The 26,884-nt window shown below is 40.6% G+C and overlaps 1 protein-coding gene across 4 annotated transcripts in view; it reads right to left on the bottom strand.

Moving 5' to 3' along the window:
- Nucleotides 1-26,884, bottom strand: part of Spidr (scaffold protein involved in DNA repair) — a 228,473-nt gene that overhangs the window by 132,991 nt on the left and 68,598 nt on the right. For 2 of the 4 annotated variants that reach the window (XM_041677878.1, XM_041677879.1), the window contains 3 exons: nt 26,485-26,738; nt 23,253-23,353; nt 14,951-15,170 (listed from right to left, as the gene is read on the bottom strand). In XM_041677878.1, coding sequence (XP_041533812.1) covers nt 14,951-15,170; nt 23,253-23,353; nt 26,485-26,738 — 575 coding nt within the window. Of the gene's footprint in view, nt 1-14,950; nt 15,171-19,150; nt 19,200-23,252; nt 23,354-26,484; nt 26,739-26,884 lie in introns of those variants that run through there. The other 2 variants (XM_041677880.1, XM_041677881.1) reach the window with 2 other exon arrangements.

Below are 26,884 nucleotides of genomic sequence, written 5' to 3'. Positions count from 1 at the left end.
GGTCAAGGAATAAATAAATGAATGAGATAGAGACTATAAGAAGAATATATGTTGGGCCAGGTGGTGCACACTTTCACCCTAGAACTTGGAGGGGCAGAGGCCAGAATGAGTTCCAGGTCAGCCAAGGTTGTTCTGCAAATGCAAAGCAAACAATGCAGAACAAAAAACCAACACCAGCACCAAAAAAAACCCAACAACAATAACAACAACAACAATACACACAACCAAGAAGTTGGCTATTTGAAAAAGCCAGTAAGATTAACAAACCCTTAGCCAAACCAGCAGGGGGAGGGGGAGAGAAACAAACTAAGAAAATTAGAGACAAGAGGGGTACTGTTAAAACAGACTCCAATACAATCTGGAACATAACTAGAGAATACTGTACATATTTATTCTTCAAAAATCTAGAAAACCTAGAAGGAATGGGTACATTTCTGAACACATGTGACCTACTAAAACTAAAACCACAAAATATAAGGAACTTAAGACTACGAGATGGGTTCACTGCTGAATCTTATAAAATTTTAAGAAACATTTGAAACAACACTTCTCAAATTGCTCACAAAATATAGAGAAAAGAAATATTATGAGGTTTATTCTACAAAGTCAGTAGTATTCTGATCCCCAACCCACATAAAGACACGATTAAGAAAGAAAATACATACCAATTTCCCTGATTAACAGAGACACAAATTCTCAACAAAACACCAACTTCAGGAAATCATTCAGATACATCATAACCAAGTAGGCTTCATCTCAGAGATACAAGGTTAATTTAAAAGACACAAATCAATAGACTTAAGGACAGAAATCACGAAATTATCTCTACAGATGCAGACAAGGTTTATATGACTTTATCATAAATGTCCTGGAGAAACTAGGAATAAATGGAGTATACCTCAAAATAATAATTATATAAAAAATCTATACTTAATATTATGCTAAACATAGACATACTAAGAACATTTTATTCTCTTTCCTGAGACAAGGATGTTCATTCTCCCATCTAGCTAGAGCATTAAGACAAAACAATAAAGGGGTAGAACAAGAAGAAAGAAAAAAGGTTAAACTACCTCTGTTTGCAGACATGATTAGGACTTAAAAGACTCTACAGAATTTACCAGAAGACTCTTTGATCTAATAAGCATTTTTTTTTTTTTTGGTTTTTCGAGACAGGGTTTCTCTGTGGTTTTGGAGCTCTAATAAGCATTTTTAATACAGCTGTAGTATACAAAATCAGAACAACAGAAACGAGCACCCTTCACAGATATCAACAAAGAATTCACAGAAAAGAAATTAGAGGGAAAAAATTCCATTCATAATAGCTCAAAATTAATAAAACTTCTATGAATACACCTAAGCAAGGAAGTGCAACATTTTTATCATGAAAACTGCAATGCAGAAAATAGATGAGGTTAAGACTTTTGATACTTGGCTTCATTAGGGTTTCTATTACTGTGATGAAACACCATAGCCAAAAAGCAAATTCGGGATAAAAGGGTTTATTAGGCTTACACTTCCACAATGCTGTTCATCACTGAAGGAAGTCAGCACAGGAACTCAAGCAGGGTAGGATCCTGGAGGCAGAAGCTGATGCAGAGGCCAAGGAGGGGTGCTGCTCACTGGCTTGCTCCCCATGACTTGCTCAACCACCTTTCTTACAAAACCCTGGACTAGAAGACCAGGGTGGCACCACCCACAATGGACTGGGCTCTATCCCATTGATCACTAAATGAGAAAATATCTTGCAGATAGAAATCATGGAGGCATTTCCTCGACTGAGGCTCCTTCCTCTCTGATGACTCTAGCTCGTGTCAAGTTGATACAGTACAGTCCGTTTCATTGGCAGTATCAATATAGTAAAAATGGCTATATTATCAAAAGCCATCTATAGATGGAGGCAATTCCCATCAAAATTCCTGTTACTCTCCACAGAACTAGAAAAAAATAATCCAAAAAATCAGTCCAAGGGAGACAGACAGAACACAGCTAAATGTATACCTGACCTCAATTGTACTATAGACCTATAGTCAAAAAGACAACCTGGTGCTGGCAATAAAAGCAGAACTGGACCAATGTAACAGAATAGTGGATTTGGAAGTAAACAGACAAAGCTATAGCCACCTATTTTTTTTTTAACCAAGGGAACAAAAACATGAAGAAAAAGAATCCATTTTAAGGAAGGATAATCACTAAACGACCCTCCATCCCCAACCCAAATTCTTTAATATCTATCTACTACCTTATATACTAATTTTAATTTTTTTTGAAAAATTACAAATAGAGTTCTTACTCAATGGGCAGATTTTAAATGATGCCTTTCAAATGTAAATTTCTTATTAAAAACCGGTGAAAGAGAACTTAGTCACTTATCATTCCTTTAACTTACCACAGTAACTATTTAAGAGTGTCCCACCACGGGCTGGAGAAATGGCTCAGTGGCTGCTCTCTCGCACAGAAACAGTTGGGCTTTTAGCATCCACACTGAGCAGCTTACAGCCATGTGTAACTCTAGCTTCTCTGGCCTCCAAGGGCACACATGCGCTCACACACACAAAATAGACAAATAAACAGAAATGAAGTAAGTCTTTAAAATGGTATTTTATCAACAAGTGTAACTTTGGACAACAGCAGAAATCGACAAGCTGAAGGCACCCTGCTCCCACCTCACTTGGGGACAGTAAGGCCAGTGGTGGCCACTACAGCAAACAACAACGATGAAGAGGTGACGAAGCCTGTACTGTAGAGAGGCAGAACTGGAGACCTGCAGGCGCTGACAAGTGTGAGAGGGCCAAGGTCATTGCCCAGTGTGGTCGGTGGGGTGCTGTGTAGCAGCCTGGAGCTTACTCAGACATGACTCAGCTGCCCAACACATTGCTCAGCAGGACGCTCACCCTGGCTCTGGGCAAGCATGGAGGCAGGGATGAGGAATGCTTCACCTTCTGGACTGAACTGCCTCAAAGAACCACCAAGATTGCCTGTGACGTGAATGAGGGTCATGTATAGATCAGGGGTCCTGATGCAGTGGGGGTGGAGGTGAGGAGTAGGGATGGGGACTAGGGGTCAATGTCTGTGGTGTCTCTGTGTCCTGTGTTACCACCTAATATCATGCCAAAGTCTGTTATCTATGCTGTGGCTTGAAGCCAGGTTGATGTATGGCCCATGTTTCGGCTGAGGATCATGTCTAGGTCCAAAGCCATACTGCAGCCGGGGTCTGTATTGATGTGGCCCGTGTTAACCATGGAGTTCTTTTGAATGTCCATGGTCTGTCTATGTTGCAGTCTGAAGCTATGTAGACGTCTGTGGTCCTATTGCCACTGGGGGCTATGTTCATGGTCTCTGCTGTCACCAGAAACCACGAGGAAGCTCTATGATCCAAGCTCCACCTGACTGTGAAGAACAAGGAAGCTACTTTGGCAGTGACACTGTGTAAACCCACAATTGAGAAGGAGGGACATGGAAGACTTCTGTAATAGCCCCTACCCCTACCCAATGATACTCTGCAAAAAATTAACAGCTTAAAAAGGAAACTATCAAAAAAAATCTTAAAAATTGTGATTAAGGATGTTGAAGTGTAGCTCTCCACAACTGATGGCACAAACTGGACTTTTTATTTCCCATTTTGTTGATGAGAAGGTCAGAGGGTGAACATGGAAGGACTGGAAGTGAGTATGACTGGGGTGTATGAGGTAAAATTCCCAAAGAATCAATAAAAATACTATTTTGAAAAAAGTGGAACTTTATGTATATAACAAAAACATAATAGCTGAGTCAAACCTAACTTCTTGAGGTACTTATTTTAAAAAATGAAAGAAACAATAAAAACACTCATGTTGTCTAAAATGAACTCAAAATCTCCTTCTCCTGGTTCACACGGTATTGCTGTGGTGGAGGAGCCAGTAAGTGGAGCGAAGCAAGGTAAACATTTGTGGGGGTCATATCCAAGGGCCATTTCCACAGCAATACAACAGGTATCCTATGCAGACCTCCCTTGCTAGAAAGCTAAAGACACAGGAGGATGTCACCATAGCTACATTTAAAAGGACTTGGAAAAAATAATTTCTATGACAATGATAGGGAAGAATTACTTAAATTTTGACAAATAGTCACAGCATATTCTTGACAACTTCCTGGTTTATACGGTTCCAAAACGAAATTTTCAGGTATGAAGGGGAACTTAAGAAAAGAAGCTGTGTCTGCAGAGACTGATTAAAACTTCAATTAGAACATCCATACTTGGGAGAGATTTGAGTGCTATAGGTCCAGACGCTAATTACCTTATCTTGGGCCCCCAGAGCAGCCACTCCAAGCCTATCTTAGTTGTGGAACTAAAATCCTATGACTAATAGATTTGGGATCTACCAACTTAGCCTGATAATTATAATAATTATTATTATTATGACTTTTCCAGAGGTTTTGATACATAAGCTAGTCCAGGCTACCCTGGAACTTATAACTATCCTGACTTTGACCCAAGAACTTTGATTACCATGTCCACAATATGATGCTTATAGTATCAATTCAAGTAATAGCAAATCTATCACAGAAGGTCTGTTTTCTGTTGAATGTTTATACTTTCTGTTCTTAAGGAGCTAGAAATCTACAAAGCAGGAAGGTAACTAAACTACTAAGCAGAATATGAGAAGTACTATATGAGAAACACAAGCTAAATCAAAACTAAGCAAAAACTGAAACGGTTCAAACGCTGCAGGGAGAGCTCATTCAGCTGGAAAAAATCAGAAGGGACTTCGTGAGGAACTGAAACTTAGGATGTCTTAAAAGGAGCATCAAGACATCCAGACAGAGTAGGATAGAAATACTAGGAATGTAGAGTTGGTTCATTAACTTGGCCAGTGATGGGTCAACCAAAACACATTTGTGGTGGTTTGAAAGAAAATGGCCCCTAAGTGGTGTGGCACTATTAGAAGGTGTGGCTTTGTTGGAGGAAGTGTGTCAGTGTGAGGATAGGCTCTGAGGTCTCTTTCTCAAGCTTCCCTCAGTCTGACAGTGAGTCAACTTTCTGTTGCTCACAAGATGTAGCACTCTCAGCTCTAGTACCATGTCTGCTTGCATGCTGCCATGCTCCCCTTCATGATCACAATAGACTGAACCTCTGAAACTCTAAGTGAGCCATCCTCAATTAAACGTTGTCCTTTATAAGAGTTGCTGTGGTTGGTCATGGTGTGGTGTAGGAAGTCCTTCTGTCTTTGTGTCGCTTTCATTGGTTAATAAGAAACTGATTTGGGCCTGTTGACAGGGCAGAATTTAGGTAGGCAGGGAAGACAGAACTGAGAGAAATGCTGGGAGAAAGAAGGGCTGAGTCAGACAGACACTATGGAGCTGCTGCCAGAGTCAGACATGCTGAATCTTTGCCGGTAAGCCACTGCCATATGATGATATACAGATTAATAGAAATGGGTTAAATTAAGATGTAAGACTTAGCCAATAAGAAGTTAAGAGCTAATGGGCCAAGCATTAATACAGTTTCTTTGTGGTTATTTCGGAGCTAAGCTAGCTGGGCGGCCTGGACAAACAAGCAGGCCCTCCTTGCAACAATGGTGTTTCCTCAGAGCAATAGTAAACCCTAATTAAGACAACATTTAAATAAGCTGAAGGGAAATCTTCACATGCAAGTTGAGAAACAGGTAAAGGTGAACAGAAAAGAAAGAAGCATCTAATAATTCTATACAAGCAAGACACAATATCAAATCTGCTTCCTAAATATACATCAGAAATGAGTCAAGACCAAAAGTATGTTGCTAAGTGGCTTAGGGATAGAAGGCCCTGAAATTGGCTACCAGCTGCAAACCCTGTAATATTTCACACAAGCAGTAAAAACACAGCAGTGGAAAAGGTAAAGAGGGAATAAAGGAGCCATGTGGAGGAACAGTCTCTGACTGAGACACTTGTTCCTTAAAACTCGGGTTTCCAAGCTAATCACCAATTATAATCACTAATCACATGTAAATTGATGGAAGCAACAAGGTAGGTACCAGGGTTAGATTCCTGGGAAAATGAAACCAGACAGATCTTTCCAAACCAACCCTAGAGAGGAAAAGCCTTGTGAGGAAGCTGCTTACTCTGCTCAAGGAGGGAAACCACTAGCTAGTCTTGATACAACACATCAGCTTGTGGTGGTGTTTTGTTTTTTTTTTTTTTGGTTTTTTTTTTTTTTTTTTTTGCAACTGGCATGGAGAAGGGGCGAATCTACTGCAAAGAGAAGTGGATAGACAGGCTTTGTCTTTGCAAATTAGAGAATGGGATATGTGCTAGTTTGAAAGCCCCCCCAAAAGGTGTGGCCTTGCTAGAGTAGGTGTGTTCTTATTAGAGAAAGTGTGTCACTGTGAAGGCAAGTTTTGAGGTCTCATATATGCACAAGCCATGCCCAGTGAGACAGACCACTTCCTGTTGCCTTCGAACCAAGATGAAAGACTCTCAACTACTGCTCCAATACCATGCCTGCCTACACACTATCATATTCCCAGCCGCCATGTTCCCAGCCATGAAGATAATGGACTAAACCTTTGAACTGTAAGCCTTCATCTCAATTAAAATAAGAGTTGCTGTGGTCATGGTATCTCTTCACAGCAACAGCAACCCTATGATGGAAACCTTATGCAATCAAGGGTGTCATAACATGGGTTAGAGTTAGAGGCCTTGCCCATCCTGTATTGTCTCAGCTTTCTGTCCTCTGCCACAGCTCTGTAGGATTTTATACATAGGGTCCTTGATATGGAATCATTTAAAAAACAAAAACAAAAAGGATGGGTGTGGTGGCACCTGTATGAAATCCTAGCACTTGGGAGGTAGAGGTAAGAGGACCAGAAATTCAAGACCAGACAAATCTACAAAGTGAGTTTGAGTCCAGACTGGATATATGAAACTCTACCTCAAAAATCCAACATCAGTAAATTAAAACAAAATTTAAGGGGCTCAATTTTGGGTTGCTTTAAGTCTTTGCACATCTCTATTCTTTTGAATATAAAAGTTGGTACAAAGAACATCTGCTTTGATATAATGCCCCTGCCCCCCATGTTTTATGAGATTATATTTGTTCTTTTCTATACATAGGATTTGAAATACTTTTAGACTTGAAAAAATATTCAAGAAATGCCTTTGCATTCATCTTCTAGATTAATGAATAGTAAGACTTATGCCATATTAGCTTTCTCACTGTCTCCAAATAAATAATATACAGTTGTGGTCACTGAAGTTACAACTGTTACTAATTTGTGGAACTATAGAGAATAACCTGTAGACACTGTACAATTTGACTCTGAATGCTCTTAGGTGTATTCTGAGGCACAAGGCTTTCCCTTTAAAGCCACAGTATAATGAAAACATTCAAGATGGGAATAATATTATAACATAATATACAGTCCACATTCAAACTGTATCAGTTGTCCCAATAATGTCTTTTAGAGCAGTACTTCCCAGTGCAGGACAAAATCAGATGAGGCAGTGTTTCAATATTTGGCTTTTACTCTTTTGCCTTTGTATGACCAGAGCTGCTTGCCCATCTGTAGCTCTCAAGTCCTAGTAGACTCACTGGGAGAAGTCATATCATAAAGCCTGCCCCAGGGGGGATGGATAACCTTGTTCAGCCTTACAATCAAATTCACAAGTGCTCCATAGAAATGGGCAAATGGTCTCCCCAATATACCTTTAGGGGGACAGACACATCTGTCATTAAAAATATCACTGACCTCAAAGTATAATAAATAGCAGAATGTTCAATCCTGCACTAGACAACATCATTAAGTCACTCCTTTGTGTAAGGCCATGTACCCAGCACTCAGATTGTCTAGCGAGCAAGACTTCTATATTCCAGTTATTTAAATTGATTATTGGATACTGATTCAAAAAAATTATTGTTAAGGAAAAAAACATAGCAGTTTGTTAAGTTTTATGGACTCTAGTAATTTTCCAAACGTAAAACTGAAAAAGGGGGAAAAAAACAAATCAAAACCCTTCATGGTCTCCATTATATGCAGATTCAACCAACAGCTTACACACACACACACACACACACACACACACACACACACACGATGTAGGAGGTCCTTTTGTCTATGTGTTGCTTTCATTGGTTAATGAATAAAGAAACTGTCTTGGCCTGTTGATAGGGCAGAACTTGGGTAGGTGGTGAGACGGAACTGATTGCTGGGAGAGGGAAGGCGGAGAGAGACACCATGGACCACCAGAGTCAGACATGCTGAATCTTTGCTGGTAAGCCGCTACCACGCGGCAATATACAGATAAATAGAAATGGGTTAGCTAATGGGCCAAGCAGTGTTTTAATGATTATGGCTTCTGTGTGATTATTTCAGTTCAGGGCAGCCGGGACAAACAAGCAACCCTCCTCCTACACACCCACACACAGGTGTTCAGTGTGGGTGTAGTATAACAACATCTTCCTCCTCTAGTGTTCACTCTGCCATAGCTTTCTCTACTTTCACGGTGGGTAAGAAACAGAAATACTGTTGACAGTGAAAGCATACGCCTTAAGTGAAGCTCTGTTGCTTCAGAGTCACTATTCTAGCTGTAAAGAGTTTGCTGAGATGTAGAGTCTGGCTCTGGGCAAATGTCTGAGTGGCTGGCTTCCTAAACCAGCTGAATAGTGTTCTAATTTATGAGCTAATTAGAATGAAGTAATTTTACTAGAGGGGGAAGACTTTGTTATACAGGATTGGAATTAGAGAGGGACCAAGCCAGTGTCCAACTCCAAAACCAGCTCTATATATTTATAAATATAAATACATATATATATTAACATATATATAAAAGAAAATTCACATACAATGGCTAGTCACTGAGTTCTGACTAATGTAAACAATTGGTGCAACCCAAGCAACTGCTGGGCTACCGACCATCGCTATCATCACAAAAGAACTCCCTCAACCCTTACTTCCAAGTCCTCCGTTTCACTGGCTGCCCCAGAAATTCAAATTGAACTGACTGTTCTCCCACTCAGGTACTAACTAGACTGACCCTGCTTAGTTTCTGAGATCAGAAAAGATTGGCTTATAAATAATGCTTCCTGTTTCCTAGACTGCTCCCATATACTATATACCCCCTAGGTGCAATATAACAAATAGAAATCAGGATTATACTTTACAGAGATCACAACACAGTGGCTAGAATGTCTGTCAGTCAGAAGACAGAGCACACGGATTACTCTTTCTTTCTTTCTTTCTTTCTCTTTTTCATTTTCTGTTGTTGTTTTTCGAGACAGGGTTTCTCTGTAGTTTTGGAGCCTGTCCTGGAACTAGCTCTTGTAGACCAGGCTGGCCTCTAACTCACAGAGATCCGCCAGCCTCTGCCTCCCGAGTGCTGGGATTAAAGGCATGCATCACCACCGCCCGGGCAGATGGCTTTTTAAAAGTAATGTCACAAAGCCACTGTTTGTGGGGGTGTCTTACACTATACCTCAATAAAGTACCTAACGTACCATCACTTGTTCTGTAACTTCCTCCCACACTACTCAGTAATCCCATGGAAGCAAATGACTAATGATCCTGACTTAACTTTTCAACAAAGAACAAGCATATTTACTATCATCTCATCAGGAAAATCACCATAGATTTAATAAAGTTAGTATTTCCAGATTTTCAAGTTCACAAACAAGTTTCTAAATATGTTGCCCAGTGTCTGACAAACCAACTTAGTCCCAATGAAGGTATTAATTGTCATAAAGAAATAAAGAATCAGTTCAAAGGACCACAGGAATCAGCTACAGACCCCCCTGCTGCAGGTGGCCTGGATAGGAATACATTAGAAATATGCCTATTCCTGACTAGATGCTATGCTTCTGATAAATCCCAACCCAAGCCAAGCCACAGGTGGCACAGACAGGCTGGCCACCCACTGATCACCCACAGCCTGGAGAACACGCGATCCCAGATTGTATTGTTCAGTTGATGTGAACAGAAATGTTTACCATTCCAACATTTCATGTCATCAGCTAGCTACCCACTAAAATTATCTATTCCTGTGGAATGCTTGGAATTTCCTCATTGGTAAGGATTTGGAAGGTTCCAAGTACAGACTCTATTCTCATAAAACGGTGCATTCCCCTAGACTACCAGGGCAGTTTTGTGGAAATCCACAAACTATAAGATAAGACAAATATGCTTGTACCAAAGACAGTGCCTCATGCAATTCTGGGAATATAATTTTTTTTTTACTTTGGATGCTAAATCCATGTTATCATTGATTTATATTTACCCATTTTTTATCTTTAAAAGTATATAAAAGTATTCTTGATATTAGAAAAATAATATTTGTCTTTTTGGATCTGGATTACATTTCAATGATTTATTTCTAGCTCCATCCAATTACCTTAGAATTTAATAATTTCTTTTTTGAAACAGCTGATTAATATTCTATTGTAGTGTATCACATTTTCATTATCCAATCATCAGTTGATGGACATCTAGGCTGTTTCCAAGTTCTGGCTCTTGTGAATACCATAGCAATGATCCTGGATGAGCAAATATCTCAGGATGGAGTGTCCTTTGGGTATATGCCCAAGAGTTGTATAGCTTGATCTTGACACAGATCTTTTCCAAGCTTCACGAGGGACCATCAAACTGACTTTAAAAGTGCCTCTATGAGTTTGAAGTGAGCAAGTGTTCCATTTCCTCTCATCCTTGCCAGCATGAGTTGTCATTTGTTTCATTGATCTTGACCATTCTGACCGGTTTAAACTGAAGTCTCAAAGTAGTTTCAATACGAATTTCCATGCTGGCTAAGTAAGGACATTGGATATTTTAAGTGTTCCTAAGTGCCATTTGTATCTTATCTTTTGAGAACTCTCTACTTTGTTATTTTAAATTTTAAATTCAGTTATTTTTTTTCTTGATGTTCAGTTATCTTTAGCTCTCTCTATATATTTTCGATATTAACTCTCATCAGATGTGCAATTGATAAAGAAATCTTCCCGTTTTGTTCACAGGATGGTGTGCTTTTCAGCTTCATGAGGCCCCATCTACGGTCAGCCTTGGTGCCTGTGCTACTGGTTTCCCTTTCAGAAAGATTTTCCCTGGGCTAATGAATTAAAAACTATCGAACCGTTTCTTTTCTATCAGATTCAGGGTATCTTGTCTTATGTTGAGGTCTCTGATTCACGAGGAGTTAAGTAAGGCTCAGGGTGGTAGGTATGAATCTATTTGCTTTCTTCTACATGCAGATATTCAGACTAACCAGCACCATTTGTTGAAGATTTTATCTTTTTTCTTAGGACTGCTTGACCAGAGTTCTAAGCAGAACTTCAGCTTGCAATCTAAACCTGAGTCTTAATTTATTCAGAATAAACTGCCAGTCAGCCCACCCACATGCCCACCATGAGCCACCACTGTTCACTGTCAGTCCCTAGAACCTCACAGAGCCCTCAAAAGAAAAGAAAGAAAAGAAACTCCTGAGACAATATAATCAAACAGTACAGGCACAGATCAAAGAAAGGATAGTAAATGCTGAAATTAAAAAATACCAAGTAAAAATACAGGCAAGCCCATAAGAATATCACCTGACTTTTCAGCTAAAAACAGAACAATACAACAAAAAGCGGTCAAAAAAAACCCCACCACATCTACAAGAAACAACAACAAACAAACAAACAAAAAAACAGAACAATATTTAGTAATAAATCTCAATGTTAAATGTCCCAATTGCCTAATAAAAGGACACAGATGAACAGATGGAGTAGAAAAGACAATCCATCTTTTTGCTAACTCCAAGGTGTGCAGCAAGCCATCGGGCAAACACTGCATTAGGGTAAAGGGATGGAACAGACAGCAATGTAAATATTTGCCAAGATGGACTTCAACCCAAAATTAATCAGAAGAGACAGGGATTCCTCGTGGATTTCTCAGCCATCCATATTATGTTCCCTCCCTCCCTTCTTCTTCTCTACCTATCCCTCTCCTTTCCTAAGGAGGCTCCCTTTCCCTGTTTCCCAATCAGATCACTTGTCTCCTTCTATTCCCTTCTTCTGTAATAACTTTGGCACCATCTAGTTGCTCCCTAATTGGACTAAAGACTGCTTAACAAGGACACTATGCCAAATACTAGAAACCCAGCTAACTACACAGTGCTAGTAGAGGCATGGTTACTGAAGAGAATCCACAACCACTAATTCATTACATTACCATAGTACTTAAAATAATCTATAAACATTTGTCCTTATACCCACACGTAAGTGTAGTCTTCACCCCTCATCAAGGAAATTTCTCTTTGCAACAGAGGAAGACCATTATAATTTTAGAGGCTAGAAAGATAGCTCAAAAGGTTAAAAATTCTTACTGCTCTTATAGAGGACCCAAGTTGGATTCCTAGCACCCAGGTAGGGTAGCTCACAACAGCCTATGACTCCAACTCTCAGGAATCTGATTCCCTCTTCTGGCCTCTGAGGGAAACTGTACTCATGCACATACACTTCCCAAATCTTCACAGATACATCTGAACATGTGTAATTTTTGAACTGTTTTTAAAAATTCTATGTCTCTATAAAACAATATATAATTAGTTGAAGAAGCTCCTCAGGATATGGCTATTTATGATCCTTTGGGCCATGTACAGACAGAAAAATCAGTTGATTTACATGGCCACAGAATTAAACTACTCAGCACAAAATATGTTCACTCTCAGGGTAGGTATAAGGGCTGAACCAAGTCCTTACAAAAGTCCTGTATTGAAGCCCTAGGCCCAGAGCACTAAATGATAATAAAGTTAAAGTGAGGCCTGTAGGATGGGCTCAATTGAATATGACAGGTCCTTAAAGGATGAGAAGTCTGTGCATGGATAGACATCAGGGGTAGACACACACAGAAAAGGTCCTGAAAGATGATACCAAGTGCATTGTGTTCCAACAGCCAAGCAGAGATTCAGAGGAAATCTATCTCGCTGGTACCTTGACCTTGGCCATCATAATCTATACTGGGAGAAATAAATTTCTATTGTTTAACAAGATAAGGTAGCAATTTGTTAAGGTAGCCTGAACATACCAAGCAGCTAGTGCAAATTTATCTGTTACCACTGAGAAGATGACCAAAGTTGAACAGTACTGTCTGCACAGCCCAGGAGACCTGGACTGTCTCACCTGTCTGGGAATTTTATGGCTTCTCCTTCCCTAGGGGACTTTGAATACTGGCCTGTTCTTTGTGATAGGGCCATTGTTCTACAAATGGAGATATTATATGCTACTATGTGCAGTAAATAATTTGTTGGGATTTTAAGGGTGTGCTGGCTTGAATGAGAATGGACTCCAAGAACTCATACATTTGAGTAATTGGTCCCTAGCTGATGGAACTGATTGGAAAGAATGAGGAGATATGGCTTTGCTGGAGCAGGTGTGTCGGTAGGGATGGGCTCCGAAGTTTCTGAATCTGTCCTGTGGTTGTGTCTCAAGAGGTGAACTCTCAATGGCTGTGTCAGTGCCTGCCTGCCTGCTGTCACGCTACCCGCCGTGATGGCGATGGCTCTAATCCTCTGAAACTAGAAGCCTCAAATAAAATTTTTTTATGTTGTCTTGGTGTCATATCACAGCAATAGAAAAATTAAAAAAAAATGGTTAAGCGATCCTTTTAAATAAAATTAGGTAACATATTGAAGGCCCTAGCAACATTTAGGGGCATCCGAATGCTGTGTCTTACTTGGCATCACTAACACTTAGAAGAACTTCTTTTCTGCGTTTGTAGCTACTGATTACATTTATACATCTAACTTGCTCTCCCCTCACTTCCTCCCAACCTCCTTTTCTCTCTCTTTCCCAGTATTAGGAAATGAATTAAGGTTTAAGGTGCTTCAGCACTGAGCTCTATCCTTAGTCCTGCTTTCTTTTGAGGTGACCATTTTAAGAAAGACACATAAAGGGACTCTAGGAAATTCATGACATTACCTTACTTCACATATTTTCACAACTGTAGGTTTGCTAAAATGCCTACTGCCAGCACTAAAATATGTTGCCAGTTACCCTAGTTAGTACAAACATTCTGGAGTCTTTTCCTTGAGAGAAAACCCACTTCTTTCAGCATGGCACAGCATAGAAACAGCTAGGTTTCACATGTCACTTCTGGGACAAATACAAGACTCTTTGCAACCCTTCTTTTAAGTCTACACTCCAATTAGGTAGCAAAAAATACTAAAAGAATAAAAACAAAAATATCCAGGAGAAAAGAATGAGGAAAGGTATAAGAAGGTAACAAGGTAGGCACTGTACACATGGTAGCCTGAGGCCCTCTCACAAGTGATCCTAAGAATCGTGAAGAGATCAATGCAGACCAGAAACCATCACTAGCCATGATGCTCTAAAAGACCTCATGTGGAAGGAAGGTAAGCTTATGTTTAACATCTGTAGCCAATCCCAAATCCAAGAATCTAGGAATTTCATAGATGGAACGGAACCTTCTACCAATAAATTTAATAATTAGTATTTACCAAAAGTAATAAAGTTTTTTTGATAGTAAAAACTATTTTCCTAAGCAAAAGAAAGCAAATGTTAGAACTGCTGTAAATTTTGGTCTAGTAATGATTGTTTAGTCTCCTGGAGTTCAAACTATATTATGCATTAATCCATTCTTTTTATATTTCCCTCTTAAATGACATCAAGAAAAGAATAAAGTAATACATATTACCCTATTGTCACATAAGATCGCCTACTACACCTATTTTCCCAGAAAGAACATAAACAAAAACGGCCAAACTGTAGATCATACAACACACGTCATAGACAAAAATCCTCAAGTGGTTGTTTTTCCTACTCCCTAAATCTGAATTATAAAATCTCTGATTCCAAGCGGACACAATCCTGTCACATAAGATCCAAGTCACATCCTGGCTTTTCTCTCTTGGCATTTTTCTAACAAAGTCACAGAACTTTTCCTGGTAAAAATGTCTTCCGCTTATGAGGCAAATGCACAGTTGACAGCTGGACTCAGCTTGCTGTACTCACCAAGGAGGGAAGATGTAGATGATGTCCTGGGGATGCCCCCGTAGGTGGTCTGCAGTCTCTCTGGTAAAGAGAACCTTCAGACAGGCTCCCAGTCCTGGAGCTGTGCCCCTGAGAGGGCTCATGGTTGGTGGCCCTGCTAACTGCTCACACACTGCAACTTGCATGGTGCATTCCTCATGTAGTTCCAGAATTTTCACAGTTAAGACACCAGACTTTCTGCCTAGAAGCAGAACAGACCAAAAAAAAAAAAAAAGAAGAAGAAGAAGAAAAAGAAAAACCACACATTTAGAAACATCCTACACATGAACTGCTTCTCTGCTTCTGTCAGAAACTATGTAGCAGTGACAGCAAAGGAATGTTCATGGACTCCTGAGTGCTTGAGGCATGGACTTAAAAGGGTAGAATTTAATCCGGATTCCAGGAGCGCCCCTCTTATAGAATTGGCCAAATTACATAGATTTCAATTTCTCATCTATGAAACAGATAATGTCACTTGCTCCAGTCAAGATCTGAGAGAATTCGAGGATAAACAAAGGGGACCCGATGCAATAATAGTTATCGACACACATGTTGTACCAATGTAAAAGCACAAAGAACTGGGAGTGTTGGCTCAGTCATAGAACATTTGCCTAGCATGAGTGTGGTTCACCTCATAAGATCAAGTGGCTGGAGTGAGGTGGGACAGGCAAAATATTCCTAATAAAAGTCAAAATCTTTGCAAAATCCTCATGTTGGGTGTGGAAGATGTCATCTATAATCCTAACTACTAGAGAGACTAGGTCAAAAAAATCCTGAGTTAAAAGCTAATCTGGGTATCACGGGGAACAAGATGGGAAGGGGAAGAAAGCCAACTAGCTGGAAGAAAGAGGAAACACAGCAGGGCACACGAAGACAGGTGGGTGATGTCTCCTAGGGAGACAAAAACTGCTGTGACTCAGAGGAAAGCTGGCCTTTTCAAATCTTTGCTATAAAATACACACAAAACACATACAGGCAAAAAATTAACATGTACTATTAGTTGCAGATAATGAATATATTTTATCTTTTTCTATTAGTGTTTAATTTTTAAAATACAAAATTAGCTAAGCAGGAATAAGGAAAATAGAGCTGCAAATAACACTCAGTATCACCAGTCTCTCAAACACTGCAGATTAACAGCAAAAAGATCAAAAGCCAAGTTTCAAGTTATATATTGTTTCATTTCCGTTTCCAATTCTTCCTCTCTTTTGCTTCATGACTTTGTTTTTCTTTTCCTCAAGCTCTCCATCCATTCTCCTGACCTAGTGCTAGAGTACAGGTTTGTACACTGAGCTGGGTCACCAACTTGTCAGGGCACTGTTCAGGATGACTGCTTCTCACGGTCTGTACCTGTCTCATTGAGGATAGAAAGGAAACAGAGTGAGGGAAGGACATGAGCGTGTGCAATGTCAAGTTCCTGCTGGGCATAATGTGAGCAGAAATGGAAGTGTAAAGACAGACTTCTATGACAGCACGGACAAAAGAGCAAGCACGTGACTCTGGCACAGCACGTGTGTCTTTAATGAAAAGTAGTTGTTCTTCAACAGAGAACAGAAGAACAAGCTAGGATCGATCAGTCATTTTAGTTTGCATATTTCTCTAGGGTAAGGCAGATAAGCAGTACCTAGAAAATTAGGGGTTTTAGAAGCAAAAAGAAAAGTGGTCTACAGAGAAACCCTGTCTTGAAAAAGGAAATGAGGGAGGGAGGGAGGGAGGAAGGGAGAGAGGGAGGGAGGGAGGGAAGGAGGGAGGGAGAAAGGAAGGAAGGAAGGAAGGAAAGAAGGAAGGAAGGAGCCCATGCTGGTGATTGAGCAGAGAACTGATTGCTGCTGTTTACTGAAAAGCAGCCTGTATCTTTTTAGAAAGACAGAAAGGAATAAAGAAAAGTCTTTTTGGTCTTGTAGCTACAATATTTGCTGTGCATCACACTAGATATGAAGAACTACCTATCAGGTAGCAAAAAGTAACAGATACTCCTCAGTGGTTACTTTAGAGTATGTAGAAATTCATAAAAGGAAAACAATTATAGGAACACACAAATATTATTAGAGCACAAACACCTATGAGTCCATTATTAAAATACACTTAAAAACATAGGATGAGCCACACTATTACCGACCGCTCATTTTTGGAAGCATTTAGTAAGTACTAACAATATTCCAAATAAGATAACGCCTTCTCAATGTGCACAGCACTGAATACCTTGGGGGTAAACAAGTTATTTTCTGTTAACTGTGATCATGCCCTGAACACCACAGCTGGAGAGAAGGGACAGCAGTCTTGTCCTCTGGGCAGAGTACCACGAGGCGTTCTAGGGGACACAAATGAACAATGCCTTTGTGGAACAAAACCAAGCAGTCTCAGTTCCACTCACCTGGGAGAGAAAAAGAGCATGGGATAAGGTCTGTCAAATTATCTGCTGGAGGCAAGCTCCAAATTTGAGCCCAAGAGATATAAGTACCAGAGACACTCATTTTAAAAAGAATACTGTTTTGCAATCTGATGAATAGTTCAAAAAAAGGTCATTTCTATGCTGCTAGGGCAATATTTTCCAAAAATGTTGGAGCATTTAATTAAAATATCACATCATCCAGGAAACAGATTGAGTAACTGCCAGAAACAATTACTTAGCTATACTAGAAAGATTTTTAAGAGCTACAGGCTAAGGAGGAGCTGAGTAAAACTGTCTTCTCAATATGACAGGGCTGCTGCACTCAGGAACGCAGCAGCTCTGGTGGGATGCACAAGACCTGCAGGAAGAGAAAGGCGAGTCAGCACTGTGGCAGGGAGTGGGAATGAGTTCTTGAGCCTGAACTATGGGAGAGCTGATGGCTTCTGGGGGAGGGAGAGTTGGTTTTCTTTAAAGATATGCTCCTGGTTGGTTGACCATGCTCCAGCTTTTAGAACATTTGAGAGGGACCTTGTGGATTTTGTTAATTTCATGAACTTCCTGCACTTCTTTAACTTCTGGAGCCTCATGATCTTTCCTGTTCCCTCTAATAATAAATTGCAACACAATAACTCCACCCCTTCCTCCAGCTCTTAGGTTCTTTCTACTCTTGTGTGATGATTTAAGCATTGGAGAGAGTGATCAAGATGCTTATAAGTGACTAAGCAGCGGGCCTCTATGCCACAGCAACAAAATAAACTTGTTCTTAGGAGTTTCACCAATGATCATGAATTTTTCAAATACTCTTAATCTACAAAAAGGAATTTTTGTTCATTAATAATTCTTTGAGTACAAATATGTTTAGAAACAACTTGATACACATTACATTCATTCAATAAAACAATAGCAGTTCCTTCTCCACTAGGTCCTCTGATGTCCCCCCATCTACATAAGTACTAGACAGGAGTTCCTCCTGTGGAATAGGCCTTAAATGAGGTTGGAAAGCTGATTGTTGTACTCATAGCAATCATGACATTATTGTACCTGTAGGCACATCCTGCCTGGCATTTTGGTAATACAGCATACTTTTACTCTAACCCCCTTCATTGTTTCTGCTATTTTATTACAGCCCCTAGGCAGTCATATTTTTTTGATATCACAGCTTTACTTAAGGTAGCAACTTTACAAAGGTTCTATTTCTTCCAACCTGTTTTTGTAGTTCTTATAGATTGAATAGGAAAACTGATTTGAGCTGGGCAATGGTGGCTCATGGTTTTAATACCAGCACTTGGGAGGCAGGGGCAGGCAGATATGTGAAATTGAGGCCAGCCTGGTCTACGGAGTGAGTTCCAGGACTGCCTCTGTTGCACAGAGATACTCTGTCCTGAAAAAAAAAGAAAACTGACTTGAAAATGCATTTAAAGGCTAATGCTATAATTACTGCGCATGTGCTGGACCAGGCATTACACCATGTGTTTACTGTGATCCAGTTCCCAGTGCTTCCAGAGGTAGCTAATACTATATGTATATTAACTATTACCATTAGAGAAACACAAATCAGGTGGTTGTATTTCTTAATTTGAGGATTAAAAATATATTTGCCGGGCGGTGGTGGCGCACGCCTTTAATCCCAGCACTCGGGAGGCAGAGGCAGGTGGATCTCTGTGAGTGAGTTCGAGGCCAGACTGGTCTACAAGAGCTAGTTCCAGGACAGGAACCAAAAAGCTACGGAGAAACCCTGTCTCGAAAATTAAAAAAAAAAAAAAATTATTTATACTTTAAAATGTTCATACAGTGTATCTGGATCATAATCACTCTCAGCTTCTTCTCCTAACTCTTTCCAAGTTGAGCCTCACTTCCTTATCCTCCCCCAATTTCATGTTCTCTGTTTTTTTGAATTCCTTCTGATGTTGTTTTATAACAGTCCATGACTACAATTTGTGCTGCCTTTATAGTCCCAGTTGTGGTGCCTTTCACTGGAGAGAACACTCTCTGACACATTTGCATCCAGGAGACTTGGACCTGTCATGCAGTGAAAGCATTGTATCTTCAATTAGCTGTAACTCAGCTGGGGTAGGCTTCTGGTGACGCACTTGCCCTTGGGTTATTCGTGATCCTGTACACAACCTATCATCATACTCCCTTACGCAACCCTAATAAACTCAATATTTGCTAGGTCAAACTTCGATAGAATCATTACTTTGGTCTACCATGAATAGAAGTTGGTTTGCCTTTCCCTAGAAAAAGCTTACTGAGACTGCCCCTAGAGAGGGAAGTGTCTGGGTTACTAGTTGGAGAGCTCTGTTCTCTGCACCCTAGCCCTAGGAGACTCATCCCATGGCTCATGCCAACCCACCAAACCCCAGAGACCCTGGAGTAAGCCTGCTAATACTTGCAACCATTCCCTACCACATCTGTGCACACCACAGCCTTGGCCCAGGCTGCCCCTAGAGAGGTGAGTGTCTCGGTTCCCAGTTGGAGGGCTCTGCTCTCTAAGCCCAAGCCCCAGGAGGCACACCCTGTGACACAACCCGACCCAGCAAACCCCAGAGACTCCGGACCAGCATCCACACACACACAATTTTCCCACAGCATTTCATCTGTGCCTACCAGAGCCTTGGTCCAGACTGCCCCAAACCCTACCTACACCTGAAGGAGCCCAAGAATCATATCAGCAGATCTGCCTGCACCTGGAGAAAGAGCAACTGCCTAAGCCACAGGCCCTACCTTCACTAACTGGAGAAAGAGAGACCCCGAGAAGCACGGGCATATAGATATCTCTAAGTTCAAGACTACCGTGGGCTACACAAAATCAACCAGAAACAAATCTAGGTGGTGGTAGCCTACAGCTTTAATCCCAGTACTAAGGAATCACGCCTTTAATCCCAGCATTAGAAGAAATATAAAATGGGAGGAGAGAGGCACTGTCTGCTTAGTTTGTGGTTGCCCAACCTTGGTAGAGGTAAGAATTCTCTAGTGGTTTGGCTGGCTGCTTTGCTTTTCTGATTTTCAGGTTGAACCCTAATTTCTGTCACTGGGGTTTTAGTATTCATGCTACAGTCACAAATAACAAAAAATATCTTGGGATAATACTAACCAAAGAAGTAAAAGATCTGTATGAAAAGAACTTTAAATCTTTGAAGAAAGAAACTGAAAAAGACATCAGAAAATGAAGAGATCTCTCATGCTTTAAGATAGGTAAGATCAACATAATAAAAATGGCAATCTTACCAAAAGCAATCTACATATTCAAAGCAATCCCCATCAAAATCCCAACACAGTTCTCCACAGACCTTGAAAGAGCAATACTCAACTTCATATGAAAAAAACAAAAAACCCAGAATAGCCAAAACAATCCTGGACAATAAAGGAATCTCCAGAGGCGTCACCATCCATGACTTCAAGCTTTACTACAGAGCTATGGCAATGAAAACAGCTTGGTATGACATCTTGAAATTTGCAGGCAAATGGACTGGACTAGAGAAAACTACATTGAGTGAGGTAACCCAGACCCAGAAAGACAAATATAGTATGTACTCACTCATAAGTAGATATTAGACATAAAACAAAGGATAACCAGCCTATAGTCCATGACCCCAGAGAAGCGAGGTAACAAGGATAACCCTAAGAAAGACATACATGGATCCCCCTGCAAAGAGGAATTAGAAAAGATCTCCCGAGAAAATTGGAAATGGGAGGGGGAGGACAAAAGGGAGGGAGGAGAACATGGGGGAATGGGATGGTTGTGATGGGAGAATGACAGAGAGCAAGGAAAGAGATTTCTTGATTGTGGGAGCCATTATGAAGCCTGTAAGAAACCTGGCACATTAGGAAAATTCTCAGGAATCCGCAAGAATGATGCCAGCTAAGACCCAAAGCCATAGTGGAGAGGGTGCCTGAACTGACCATCCCTGGTAATCAGATTGACGACTACCTTAATTGTCATCATAGAACCTTCATCCAGCAACTGATGGTAGCAGATGCAAAGATCCATAGCTAAGCAGTAGCCCAAGCTTCCAGAGACCAGCCCAAGAGAAGGAGGAATGATAATATGAGCAAAGATGTCATGACCATAATGGGGATACCCATAAAAACAGCTGGCCAGAGCCAGTGAGAGCTCACTGACTCTGGAGTACTAGCAAGAGAACCAGCATAGGACAAAACTAGACCCAATGACTGTGGGTGACATTTGTGTGGCTTGGGCAGTCTGTGGGTCCACTGGCAGTGGGACCAGGATTTATCCCTAGTGCTTGAACCGGCATTTTGGAACCCATTCTTTATGGAGGGATACCTTGCTCAGCCTAGATATGGGGCGGGGGGGGGGGGAAGGGGGCTTGGTCCTGATTCAAAATGATGTGTCAGACTTTTTCTTGACTCTACTTGGTAAGCCTTACCCTCTCTAAGTGGATGGGGAGGGGCTGGGGGGGAGGTGGAGAAGCGGAAGGAAGGGAGAGAGTGTGAACTGGGATAAGTAGGCAAAATGAAAAAAGATTGTTCTAAAAAATTTTTCAAAGCTCACAGAACATTTTATTAGTTAACTGAGACAGAAGGGATATAAGAGAAAAAAATCTGTTTGTGGATACTGTGATTGTTGATTCATTTGAAATACATGGTCAGAATCCACTGACACGCATATGAACTCAAATCATCTTGGACATGTTATTCTGAAAATTAATGCATCTGGCGAATTAAAGTACTATAAAAGAAAGGACAAAGTGAAGTAAGTTAGGTGTAGGCCCATATTTCTATTTGGTATGGCAGCCAGGTTCTGAAGCCATAGGCCCCACCTGATGGTCATGTATCCTGCCAGGAAGGCTGTCTCTAACCTAACAACAGGTCAGGATGTTTTGCTCCTTTCTTTGTAATTTAGAGGATGCCTGATAGAAATGCTGATTCAAGCCTACATGACAGCTAACATATAGAGCACACAGGTAGATGTGGACATGACAAAAAGCCATTCGCCTGGTTACCTAGGAGACAGAATGCTGGTGTATTTCCCACTGTTTATGTTTAGGTATTAAAGCTGTTTGGAGAATAAAACGAGAGGAATTCTTCAGGATGTGAACTCAGGACTTCATGAGGGACCACTGAGAATCTCCCTCCCGATAAAGCCATGTGAGTTGTGTCTTTATTCCCATTTCTCCACGCTGATCCAGAGAGAGATAGTTTATGTTGGGGTCCAGTTAGGAGAAATAATTGAGGGTCCGGGCTAGCACCGGACCCTGACATAATGGGGCCCAACGTGGGGCTGATCCGCAAACCCCAATAGTTAGGATGTGAGAAGAGAGCTTGAAATCATTCTTTTGTAGAGCATAGGAATCATCTCACCCTCTGCTTCCTTGAGGCAGGGTCTTACATAGCCCAGGCTGGCCTCAAATTTCCTCTCAAGTTGAGGATGACCTTCAACTACTATTCTCCTGAGTGCTAAGATTATAGTGTGCACCATCACACCTGACTTACGCAGTGCTGGGCAATGCACATAAGACTACATGAATGAAAGAAAAGCATTCCACCAATAGACCTACAACTGTAAACCCTATAAGTCTTTTATTTTCATTTTGGCCTCAATAATCTAGTAATTCACCAAAATTAATACACTTGATATATATATATTTTCTCTAGCCCTTTCGAATACACGCTAGAGACATGAACTGAGATAGATAGATAGATCTTCAGGCTTGTATAGCAAGCATTTTACCAGCCCAGTCAGTTCCCACATGCCACCAAAATAGTTTTCAACTATATTTTGAAAAGTATTCCCCAAAACAAAGACTATTGGAAAGAATTTTTTTAAGTCACAAAAACACAATCCACCTTCATGTATTTGATGTGAGAAAAGACTTTTTACCTGGAATATTTTGCACCCATCAACTTAGATGCTTATAAAAATCTTACCTAAAGGTGTCATTTGATAAGAAACACATCGATGTCTCCACAAAGAAATGGCAGATCTCTCACGATTCTGCAGTTCTTTTAGTCTCTCTGCCAGCCCGCCTCTGTTTAATTAAATATAATATACGATGTTTAAATAAACAGTCCTCACAACAACTGCAGCTTTCACATTTCATACCCTCAACAAAAACGGATGAAATAAGGAAACCTTTTGTACGATATTCTCTTTCTGTGTATCATTTCCAATTCCTAGTTTTCCTAGAGGTCTAGTCCCTGATTCTTACCAAAGCTGAACTGCCATTGTACTCACAGAATTTGACAGGTAAGTCGGTATGGTTCCCTTTCTACATTCTTAATTTGTTCACTCCTTAGATGTGCTGTGTGTTTACTAGCTGCACTCGTCACTTGGCTAGGGCTAGAAAATGCTGCATCCTGCCATGCAAATAGGGCCTCCAAATGTGCAAATAAATAAATGCAAAGTGAAGTCAGAGCCTCAGACAAGACTGAACTTGCCAACCTGTGGGTGGGCACAATAATCAAACAAGAACATTACTTGGACTCTGTAAGATAATTTAGTACCTACACACTACAAGGATCATAAAGTTAGAAACGGGCAAAGCCAAAAAAAGAGAGCCAAAGGAGAGAAAGAGGGAAAGGAGTAAAGGAAGGAAAGTTCTATGGGTTTTCTGAATTACTTTCCTCTATTTCATCTACCCACCTCACCTAAATGTCTAAATCTTAAATTTATAAGGTGCCTGTCTCCATTAGTTCATGCCTAAGAACCTACCACCACCTAGTAGCCTAACTCCTGGAGTGTTAAATCAAGCACTTCCCATCCAAAACCTGCTGCTCCTACTATTACCTCGTCTCTACTACTACCTCGTGTCTACTACTGCCTCGTCTCTACTACTGCCTCGTCTCTACTACTGCCTCGTCTCTACTACTGCCTCGTCTCTACTACTGCCTCGTCTCTACTACTGCCTCGTCTCTACTACTGCCTCGTGTCTACTACTGCCTCGTCTCTACTACTGCCTCGTCTCTACTACTGCCTCGTCTCTACTACTGCCTCGTCTCTACTACTGCCTCGTCTCTACTACTGCCTCGTCTCTACTACTACCTCGTCTCTACTACTACCTCGTCTCTACTACTACCTCGTCTCTACTACTACCTCGTGTCTACTACTGCCTCGTCTCTACTACTGCCTCGTCTCTACTACTGCCTCGTCTCTACTACCTCGTCTCTACTACTACCTCGTCTCTACTACTACCTCGTCTCTACTACTACCTCGTGTCTACTACTGCCTCGTCTCTACTACTGCCTCGTCTCTACTACTACCTCGTCTCTACTACTACCTCGCCTCTAACAGTGCAGCGACTTTACCTCCTGGCTGACAATCAGTATTCACAGAGGATAGTCAGAGGCGTACTGCCATGCCTCCTGCATACAAAAACAAGCTTGGCACACAGAAGGTCCTCAACAGGGTTGGGAACACTATGTTCTAGGCCTGGATAACATCACATGCACCATTAAAATCATCCTCCTTTCAAGGACAACATATTCTCCACACTCCTTCCTTCCTGGTAACTGAACCCGAAGCCACACACATGCTAGACAAATACTCTATCACTGAGTTAGATTCCTAGTTCCTGGGTTTTTAAGATGAGATCTAATTAGGGAGCACTCTAGTCTAACTTCAAAATCACCAAGTCACCTAGGCTTGTCTTGAACTACAATCCTACTGCTTATAGCATGATTAAAAGTATGCATTATCATATCCAATTACCATTCTCCTCTGAAGCAACAACTTCATTTGGGGCATTGCTGGACTCAGATTTGCAATAACTGTGACTATCTTGAGTCATAATGCTCACTGAGTATGACTGAAGGGTTTCGCTTATGTCATTCCCCACTATGATACAAATTAAACCATCAAGTGGTACGTATAGCTTTACAACTGGACCCACCAGCATCAGGAATGTGTTTGATGTCATATGGGCTGTGTTCATTTTAGCCTGGACTCATCCAGGATTTTGTCTTGACCATTTAATGAGCGCTTTTTGAAAACTGTGACTCTAAATCCCATGAATCCACTGGTCTTCCTGCTGTATATAACCAACCTCATGCCACTAAGTCACTGACTGTACTCGGTGTATCATGGATCTTTCTTGTCTTTTGGTCTCATGACACAGTCCATGATTTTTGGATACTAGGAAGTGGTTTTTCAAGAATGGGTACACATCCTTGTGCCTTATTTATAAAAACAACATGAGAAAGGATATAAATTTTCTCAGCATAGTGCATGCACCCACTATTTGCCTCTGTAAATATTCTTTCTGGAAATACTATTCTCTGCAACTATTCTGGGGACTAGATCTCTTTCAGCACATAATCAGCTAAATCTCTCCATCCAGAGTGTAAGTTTAGGCATCAGTTCTCCCACTGTACCGTTCACTGCTCTCGGTTTGCTGTGCTAACAGTGTAAAAGGCCCCATTGCCCTCACAACTGTGTTCTCCTCCACTGTGATAATTCACCTAGGAGCTCTCTGTCACTTTTAGCTTAAGGCACTGCTGGACATAGGTTCCTTCTCACTCTCAACGTTTTTGCCTATGGACAGGGACATTATTTTGTCCCAGTTTATAACAAACAAAAACACCTTGGATGACATGAGGTTGTGACATGTCTCTAAAGGTTCCCTCACACATTCTGCGTGGCTCACCAAGGCCAGTCATGGACTGACACACTAGTAACAAGGCTATTGACCCACTGGGGCTCTCCTCAGCCATGTGAGGTACTATTATCCCTTAAATAAGGCTGTCTTGTATTCTTAAGCATTAATTTGGCCACTCACTCTAACCATACTCCTGCCACACAGGTAAGCTAGTGGACTTATATTTATTTTTATTTTTCTCTTTATAAGTTATAATTGATAATGAAAGAGTGTCTCTAACAGAGCACCCGGAACACTAATGTTTAATAAAACTTGAAGAGCAAAGAACACATTTCCACCAAAGCGAGCAGTTGTGCAAGCTATTCATGACCAAATCCACTAATGCACCACTGAATGAACAACTCCATAAACTGCCTCCAAAATAGGGTTATTAATTGTCTATCAAAATCAGAATTGCATTTTAATTTTCTTTCTCAATTAAACAAGTATTTTAAAATTAAAGTCTCAGTCAATATTTTAAAGAAAGAGAAGAATTGAGGAAAAGAAAATTACAAACATGATTTAACCTTAAAAGCTTCTTCTTTGTTGCTGAATTTCCTGAAGTCTTGGGAAAGCTGGATGTGTATTTCTGGGGAGTGCTCAATATGGGCTCAGCTGAATTTGCCCCTGAGTCAGTCTGTCTGTTCAAAGCCCATCTTGCATCTGATTTAAAATCCACCCGGAATTTGTGAGGGGATTCTGAATCAATAAACAGGGCATTCTCTGGGTCATCTTCTTTGTCACTATCTGATGAATACTCCAAAATTTCTGTAGAAATTGGCTGCAAAAATTAAGAAATGTAATTAAATATTCTTCATTTAAGTCCAAATGCATATATGTCTATTATTGTTTTGACAAAAAACTTAATACTCAAAAATAAAGAATAGGTTAAACTAGTTGTAAGCCAGGCATTATTTTATAGACTCC

Source organism: Microtus oregoni, unplaced genomic scaffold (assembly GCF_018167655.1).
Source record: "Microtus oregoni isolate MIOR12 unplaced genomic scaffold, Mior012 000029F_ref0000214, whole genome shotgun sequence".
NCBI classification, from domain to species: domain Eukaryota; kingdom Metazoa; phylum Chordata; class Mammalia; order Rodentia; family Cricetidae; genus Microtus; species Microtus oregoni.
Note: the sequence above shows the minus strand (reverse complement) of the source record. Positions and strands in the feature narration are given on the sequence as shown.